This window comes from Cyclopterus lumpus, chromosome 9 (assembly GCF_009769545.1).
Source record: "Cyclopterus lumpus isolate fCycLum1 chromosome 9, fCycLum1.pri, whole genome shotgun sequence".
Taxonomy (NCBI): Eukaryota; Metazoa; Chordata; class Actinopteri; order Perciformes; family Cyclopteridae; genus Cyclopterus; species Cyclopterus lumpus.
Window position 1 is genome coordinate 24,837,358 of NC_046974.1, and position 9,166 is coordinate 24,846,523.

Genomic DNA, 9,166 nt, shown 5'->3' on the forward strand with positions numbered 1-9,166 from the left:
ATTATTGCTATTTTTACTGTATTAAAATAACTATTATATAAAACATTATCCAATGAGGTTGTATATTGTATTAATAACAACCATTTAAAGTCTTCCACCTTCAATATTAAACAACTTTTTAAATTACAAATTTAAATTTAGTAAGTCATTTTCCAACCGAGAATGTCAAAATGACATATAACTCTTTTGTTATTGGGGGAGTAATGATGGTCTCAGCCTTTCTGGTTATTGCCTCTCCATCTCAGAGACCGAACACTTATTTTTAGGATAGACATTTGGTTGTGCCTGAGCACTCCGTGACGTTATACAGTAGTTTACTGTTTTTTCACGGCCTTTTCACCACATTTCCCCCAAAACCTCATCCTCCATTTGAACACAGTGTCCTTTGTGTCCATCTAGCTCAGGGGTCGGTAACCTTTTTGATATAAAGTGCCAGTTTTAAATGTTCTTGTTAATCGGTGTGCCCCATAAACATTAAGGTAAATATTAAGTTGAATTTTGACACCACATCAAAATATACATTTCCAACAGATCTGTTGTTTTACTCGATTCATATAAGCAATGGAGGTTTAACCAATCTGGTTCATCAGCAATACGCTTAACAAATTATGCCAAGATTAAGCCAATCAGAGGCAGAGTAGGGCAGGTCTTTGTGATTGGAGAAAACAATCAATAAAATGAATTGAGGGAAAAGGTACTTTCTCATGGTTTTCTTTTGTTTTTGACTTATCACTGATAAGTTTCAAATGTGTCCGTGGAAGTCCACACAGGGAGGAGGCAGAGGTGGTGTTTTCTGTATCGTGTGAAGCAAGTGCTTTTTATTGAACTTGTATTTTATTTTGTTTCAGTGTTGTATTCATATTAAGCCAAACCATGACGTTTTTCACTCAACCTAAAAAAAGTAGTTCTGTGGTGTTTTCTGTTTAGTTTTAATTTATCAAGGGAGCCATGTTTTTTTCAAACCACTTAAAACTGCCACTGTAAGAATATAAGTTTCCCTCGAAACGTACTTGAGAGTGCAGTTAAGTCGTATGGTACGTAATGCTTCAGGAGACCGGCTGGAAATAACCGGCCGTTCAATGGCATACGGACCAGAGGGCACTTCATCATTTTCAAAAAAGTCTCTTGAGCCCTCATTGCTAGCGTGCCATTGGTTAAGCTCCCGTGCTTAAAGTTGCCGACCTCTGATCTAGTCTATATTCACATAGAATAATTCCATTTCACCATGTCAGTGAGCGTGTGCTGCCTCAGTGCCAGCGGAGCCTCCTGGACCATGTTGTGCTGAAGAGTGGAGAATAAAGAAGCATCGGGGCATTTCAACTCGTCTCCTACGCTCACGGCTCTTTCCTCCTGCCATTACTGTGACTACCTGTAATTGTGGCTGGGTCATTAGCCGGTATTCTGTTGGGCCGTCCTCCACATCACTGTCTGTGTATTTTTGGATCCTTTTAGTCATTGGTGTTTATCCACAGCATTTCGTTGGAGATCACCTGTCAATCAGACAATATGACAAGGTGACATGTTCCGCCTTCACTTAGTGGAGTTTGAGTTTTCAACTATTTGTTCACTTATTTGTAATAGCTCATTTCCTTCCCTAGCCTCCTTCTTTACTTTGTGACCCAGAAAAGGATGCCGTTTCAACACTATTGGGAATGGACGAAGTAGCTTGGAGGTCTGAATTTTGTAGCTTGGAGGTCTCTGGATGAAGTAGCTTGGAGGTCTGGATGAAGTAGCTGTGAGGTCTCTGGATGAAGTAGCTGTGAGGTCTCTGGATGATGTAGCTTAGAGGTCTCTAGATGAAGTAGCTTGGCGGTCTGGATGAAGTAGCTTGGAGGTCTGGATGAAGTATCTTGGAGGTCTCTGGATGAAGTAGCTGTGAGGTCTCTGGATGAAGTAGCTTAGAGGTCTCTGGATGAAGTAGCTTGGAGGTCTGGATGAAGTAGCTTGGAGGTCTGGATGAAGTAGCTTGGAGGTCTCTGGATGAAGTAGCTGTGTGGTCTCTGGATGAAGTAGCTTAGAGGTCTCTGGATGAAGTAGCTTGGAGGTCTGGATGAAGTAGCTTGGAGGTCTCTGGATGAAGTAGCTGTGTAGTCTGTGGATGAAGTAGCATGGAGGTCTCTGGATCAAGTTGCTTGGAGATCTGAATGAAGTAGCTGAGAGGTCTCTGGATGAAGTAGCTTGGAGGTCTCTGGATGAATGTGCTTGTAGGTCTGGATGAAGTAGCTTGGAGGTCTCTGGATGAAGTTGCTTGTAGGTCTGGATGAGCTTGGAGGTCTCTGGATGAAGTTGCTTGTAGGTCTGGATGAGCTTGGAGGTCTCTGGATGAAGTTGCTTGTAGGTCTGGATAAGCTTGGAGGTCTCTGGATGAAGTTGCTTGTAGGTCTGGATAAGCTTGGAGGTCTCTGGATGAAGTTGCTTGTAGGTCTGGATGAGCTTGGAGGTCTCCTTCTCGGAACCCAAACTGCACAGCATTCCAACTTGAGGAACTTTACACCAATTTGAGGAGGAAATGTCATATATCTAATATGTATTCATGGTAAAGGCATGAGTTGTGGCAATTTTACATCCTGTAGGTTTTGTTTTGTAGATTGATAAAACACTCTTACCTTCTAAAGATATTCACCATTTGATGACGACTCATTGGATTGGCTGACAGAAACCTCAAAGAAGGGCTGTTGTAGACATCTTGCAGAAGCAGTTTTCTCTGATCATAAAACAACAACTCCAAAGTAAGCATTGCTTTGTGTAAAATAATTCCTATTCTTAACTCAAAGTCCACTTACTAACAGAGGAAGACTGAGATGTGTTTGAAAGCCCTGGAATAAATCAAATTGAGATATTTTATTAATAAATCAATAGATTTGTCTCATGTCCCTCGAAGGGTTCCCAAGCCTCAGGTTGTGAACCACTGGCATAGAGAGTTTACACTGCCATTTGTTTAGATGAGAATGAAAGTGATGGTTGCATTATATCTGATTTACAGAACACAGTGTACTCCCATAAGGAAACATGCTACATGGATGAGACTGACATCTGAGAGGCTCAGGTGTGTGTGTGTGTGTGTGTGTGTGTGTGTGTGTGTGTGTGTGTGTGTGTGTGTGTGTGTGTGTGTGTGGACGCAGGCGACGGCGTGGATGGTGCACGTACAGTGATTAGGTGATCTGCTTCCTCCCTTTCATGTGTTTTTAGTCTCCTCTGCTTTGTTCCCTTTCTTAATTACAGCCGAGCTCTCCTCTGAGAGCGCGTAACCCCACTCCCCACTTCCACAGCAGCATCCCATTAAAGCCACGCACCCGATGCCTCCCCTCTACCTTTATGCGGAATACAATTAAAAATGGGGAGAGATCAAAAAGATGCCAGGAGTCTGACGAGGGTGATGTTTTTCTGAGAAATGCAGATTTGTCTTATTGATGGCTGCCCCATTTGGAAATCATTACGGGACGGGAGTAATCAGTAGAGCTGCATCAGCATTTTAGTCGTCACACACACACACACACACACACACACACCAAGAAGGGCATATGCTTTCAACAAAGTATTTCAGTTAGCATCTCTTAGGGTTTTTAGGGTTAGTGCATTCTAAACGTGTTGTTGTTGTTGCAACAACAACTCTCCAATAACTTGAGCCTGATATCATGTAATATGGATGATGTGAGGTCCTGGGACAGGGGTGTCATATGTGTACAGATTGTAAAGCCCTCTGAGGCAAATTCGTAATTTGTGATATTGGGCTATATAAAATAAACTGAATTGAATTAATATTCTGATACTTGTGTTATATCACATGTTTTATCAGGGGTGTATTTCTCTGTTCCTAGTCTAATTAGACGGTTTCTGGGTCCTGAAACTCTTATAGTCTTTAAAGCTTGATGGGAGTAAAGTTCTGTTGGAAAAATATTTTAGGTATGTTCGACTTTGAAGTGGGCAAACTCAATATGCAAATAAAATAATAAAAAAATATTGGCCCCATTATTTGGACTTAGAACTTAACTTAGAACTTAAAAGTCGACATGCCATTTCATATTGTTGCTCCTGTTGAGGGCACTGAGGTCATGTTCCTTCGATAAGAATTTCTGGGTTTAAATTGACTTTCAACAATGTAAAAATAGAAACTGCATTAAGACATTCCAGGCATGGAGTATTGATGCTGTTTTTCAAATGCACTAATTATTCGAATAAAAAGGAAATAGACAAAATTCTTAAAGCAATGTTCTCATTTTATTTTTGGTGTATGAAGCAATTTATAAAACGCCATGTCAAATGAAGGTATGTCATTGTATTCATGCAAAAAAGAACTAATGAGGTTTTCCTTTTTATAATGCACTATATGGCATAGTGAGTGGAATATTTATATTTATGTATGAAGCATAAGTGATGACTGTTGGTGATGGCGACTCTCTCTTGCATCTTTTCATCTTCCAGCACTAAAGATACTGCCCCTAAGAAAGAGAGAGAGAGAGAGAGAGAGAGAGAGAGAGAGAGAGAGAGAGCAGGATGTGTTGAGCTGTAATTAATTCAGTTTTACCTTTTCATATAAATGTACCATAAATATTGGACTATTTTAACCAGCTCAGTTCAGTCTTTACACTTGACCATATTGTGAGTTTTCTCTCCCTCTGCTTTGAATACTGTGAGAATATTCCAATATATAGACCAGACCTCGGCCTACATTTGCATAAATCATATCTAAATTCTGGATAAACGTGTTCTTCTTCTTCTTCATACTAAGAAGCGACTTAAATCAAATCAGAGGAACAAGCCATGCTGGGCTCTTCTGAAACAAATACATACAAACTGATTATTTTTTCCCCTTAATCTTACACTACCAGCTAATATCATATTTCATACACGCCCGCAGACATGCCCGCTGCCGCTATGTTTAATGTATAAACCCGCCTTATAGCAGATAGAAAACGCAGATGATAAATATGCATGTATTCAATTAAGGGTATTACAGAGGAGCTGATTTGCATAAGGATTTATGAGCTTAACATCATATTTGTGCTATAAAACTTCACAATAGCCTAAACGCGAGCTGTTATGCACGTTAGGGGGCAGGACAGGTATTTTTGGAAAGAAACGAGGAAAATAAAAATAATGATGAATATCACGAAGACAAGAAAAAAAAAAAGATTCCGATATTGTTTAAGTGCATGAATCCGCAGGCAAAATAAATATTCTTATTCATAAATGTCAGGAGGTTGAATGTCAGGACGTATTTATCTTTTAATCATGTGACTAACTTTCTGAATTGACTTCAGTTTCCAACAACAAAAGCCAGAGCGGGGATGTGATAACGTGTCACCGCTGTAACTGCCTTCTTTTGTGGGAGATCAAACCTTTCCTGCGGTCCTCAAACACGTCCTCTCTCTCTGATGACGAAGTCCACTTCCCCCTCCCAATTAGGAGCAGAGAGCTAATTAGAATGAGCGGATCCGGGATCAGTTGAGCACCGTTCTGCGGTGTGGAAACACCAGAGCCGAGCCGCCGGGCCGCAGATGACATCATGACAGAGGTCCGGAGACGGAGCTCTTTCTGGGATAAATACAACGAGTGTACCGATCCCACTAATGACCCCGCTCTTCATCGATACATTGAATGCTGCCATTCACCCTGGAGCCTGATCATATCTCCTGTTTAGATTAATAGCTCTGCAGCGCAGGAAAGACATTTAAAGGGCCTTGCCTTTCGATCTGGGCACGCATTCTTTTTTTTTTTTCTTTGCGCAAAATAAAGCATTTCACCTCAAATTAGCCCGATTTACCTTTCAGACACAGAATATAGGTCAAATGTCAACTGACAGGAGTGAGTCAAAGTTGTGATACAGTTAACGAGAAGCTAAATTAACAACAACGTTGGAAAGGGGGGGGGGAAAGAGGTGTTTTCATTAGCTGTCTTCTGTGTTGTTATTATTTGTCGTTTTTGAACAAATAAAACAAAAATAATAAAAGCATGGGGTTTAAAAGTGAAACGCTGTGTGGGTCTTCATTTGAGAGACTTCGTGCCGTTGAGCCCAGCGCTGCAGGTTCTGTGACCCTCAGTGCCGTGGAGCAGCAGGCTGTGTGGAACCCTGTGGAACCCGGTGGAACCCTAGCTCTGCGTCACATGATAAAGGTCCCAGCGGACCTCCTCAGTGCGCTCAGGCAGACCGACAGCCCCAACTGACACCCTATCCTGCCCCGACTCTTCTCCTCTGTTTAAACGGACCTTTCTAACTGCAGCTCCAAACGGACCGATCCGGCTGGCCGGTGCTCGGTGCGTTACCGAGGCAGAGGCGCGTCCGCGTGTTCAGACCGGTCGGTGAAAGTATAGCCAAACAGTTTGGTGGCGGCGGAGTAGCCAATGAACATAAATGGTGCGTCGTGACGCAACAGGGCCCCGTTGATAAGGAGAGGAGAGTCCAACCGGGACCTGAGAAGGAGGAACGGGTTTGGGGGGCCAGCAAACACTCGCCTATCATCAGTCACCGTGAAGCCAACTCCTCCTCCTCTGCTGTTACGCACATGTATACAGGCTTCTTGGCAAAAGACAAAACATTCGCCAAACAGGCTACTGTACAGGAAACGCGTTTCTCACAGCCGCCCGGCGGGATTTTATAAAGGGAAGCCGCGCGGCTGTGTTTTCTTTTTTTTTTTTTTTCTTCTCTGAAAAGCAAAAGTAGTTTGAGCGACATAAATCTGCTGCTGCAGCATCAACGTGGACTGCTGAGCCCGGAGGAGGGAGGAAGACTGTCAGCTTTTTGGGACATATCTTGTTGGTTCTTTCTCACTGTGTGATGCGTTAGGAGGCTGCTGCTGCCGGCTTTGGCAGTGCCACTTATACAGACTTACTTATTGCTCTGCAGAATAAGGAAGACATTTGCCAATGCCTCGCAGACTGACGAAATCCTGAAATATTACTCCCGGCGAGGAGGAGGCATCAGTGATACCCATGCAGAAGGGCTAGTTGGTATGTTTATGCATCGCAAAGAGAAAGGAGAATATAGAAAGAGCAATTGGTAAGGAGAAAGAAATAACATCATACCTGAGATCAAATCGATTCCAGTCTGAGAAACGAAATATGCGCGCTTATTTATTAATTAATCATAGCTTATTAATAATGAGAGCTGCAGAGATTCGGATGACGGTTTCCATTGGCAGATGAGGCGTAGTTTGGAGAACACGTGTCCAATTTTTCCCTCATATTTTCCCTCATATTTTTTCCTCCCTAATCTGGATTTCTCACTTGTCACGCGAAGAAAGGAAAACCTTTTTAAAAAGCAAGCATTTTAAGTGGCGTTATTGCGCAGATTTTTTTCTTTCGCCTCTGATGGACATCTTGGCTTGCAGATCCGAAGAGAACAGTTATAATATCCTCCCCTCTGCGGCAACGATGCTTTTCCATGGCCTCCCTGGAGGCGACGTGCACGGTGTGGTGGAGGAAATGGACCGGAGAGGAAAGAGCGAGTCAGCAGCCATCAGCTCGGCCATCGATATGGGGGAATCAGACACGGTAGGAGACTCGTTAGCTCGGGCAGCATGGAGCATGGAGCATGGCGCATGGAGCATGGCGCATGGAGCATGGCGCATGTGACAGCGGCTGCACTCTTACAGCTCCAAGCGCAGTGATTCACTTCTGAACGCGTTTTACTTTTAATTCCCGCGGCAGAAGTGGCCAACAGCCCGGCTCATGTTTCAGTGGCTCTCCGCCTCTCAAACTTCCGCACAAGGCCAGAGCACTGATTCCTTTACTGCCACTGTGTCATCGAAACTTATTTTAGTCCCAGAGAAACTACTGGACCCAGAGCTGAAAAAGCTACACAATTATTCATAAAGAAAAAAAGGTTTTTTTTAAAACTCAGCATTTCGTTTATTTAATTGTGTCTTTGTGGTGCGTTCAAAACACACATGAAACATGAACAATACAGTACATATTCTACGGCACACAAAGTGCACATACATATATGTTTACCAGACCAGTTGAAACTTGTTTTTATAATAAAAAAGCTCAAACGAAAAGTAGCATTAGAATATTATTCTTTTTATTTTTCTATTTTGGCAAACACGTGGTATACAATTCAATTTAAATGCACACGTCTAACAATTAGAAAGACTAATAATTATTCGTAAATGCGCCGCAATTAATATGAAACTAAATAAGATCAGATGGAGAAATAATCTTGTTTTCAATTCAGCTTGCATGTTCTGTTTCAAATTGCTCGTGGAGGGCGCGCGCTCACATGTGTGTCTATTTTGCAGGCCTTTCAAAAATAACATAAAGCGACAATCCCCGTCATAAACCTGTTTGTTATGGCACCTATAATTGACATTGTTATTATATTCAAGAGAAATTAATAGCACTGATAACATAGCAATAATTCCATAAACCCACAAAGCGTGTAAATGACTCCAGTGAGTGTTTTGGTTTTCTATTAATCTGCTGCTGGCACTATCATAAATATGACAATGGCCTTATGTTGCTGTGTTTTTAATTCATTATACTGTTAGAGGGGAGTTTGCGTTACCCTTTTCTTACCAGATTGCATTTTAACATTATTATAAAGGTTATGTCTAGTATTATCGAGGTTGTTTCGACAAAACATATTTTTTTTAACTTCAACAATATTTATTTATGATATTTCTCAAATCCTCCCATATGTGATGGTTGTGGTCCTCTTTAGTGAGGCTGTAACCGGTGGTACTCTGTAATATTCTATAGCGCATAAACTGGTCCTGTTTACTTGCTAGGACTTTATACTAAAGTTATTAGTATTGGTATTATCGTGGTTGTTGTTATCGATGATGCCACGTTAGCGTGTCTTCTTCATGTTAGGCTATCAGGATGTCATACAGAAACAGTCGTTGCACATGTCTCTGACGCGGTGTCCTCGTGCCTCTCTCCTGCAGTCCATGCAGTGTATGACCGGCGAGCGCGTGGCCCTGTGCGCGGGCTGCGGCCGGAAGATCGCGGACCGCTACTACCTGCTGGCCGTGGACAAGCAGTGGCACATGCGCTGCCTCAAGTGCTGCGAGTGTAAACTCAACCTGGAGTCGGAGCTCACCTGCTTCAGCAAGGACGGCAGCATCTACTGCAAGGAGGACTACTACAGGTAGGAGGGCGGCCATGCAGGGCCCGGAGCTCAGAATGATACCGCTATTATGAAGTGAAAGTGACACCACCATTGGAC

At 42.5% G+C, this 9,166-nt stretch overlaps 1 protein-coding gene across 2 annotated transcripts in view; it reads left to right on the forward strand.

Moving 5' to 3' along the window:
* Window positions 1-7,308: 7,308 nt before the first annotated feature.
* lhx2b (LIM homeobox 2b) overlaps window positions 7,309-9,166 on the forward strand; it is a 9,286-nt gene continuing 7,428 nt past the window's right edge. For both annotated transcript variants that reach the window (XM_034541911.1, XM_034541912.1), the window contains exons 1-2: window positions 7,309-7,491; window positions 8,886-9,088. In XM_034541911.1, coding sequence (XP_034397802.1) covers window positions 7,309-7,491; window positions 8,886-9,088 — 386 coding nt within the window. The remainder of the gene's footprint in view (window positions 7,492-8,885; window positions 9,089-9,166) is intronic.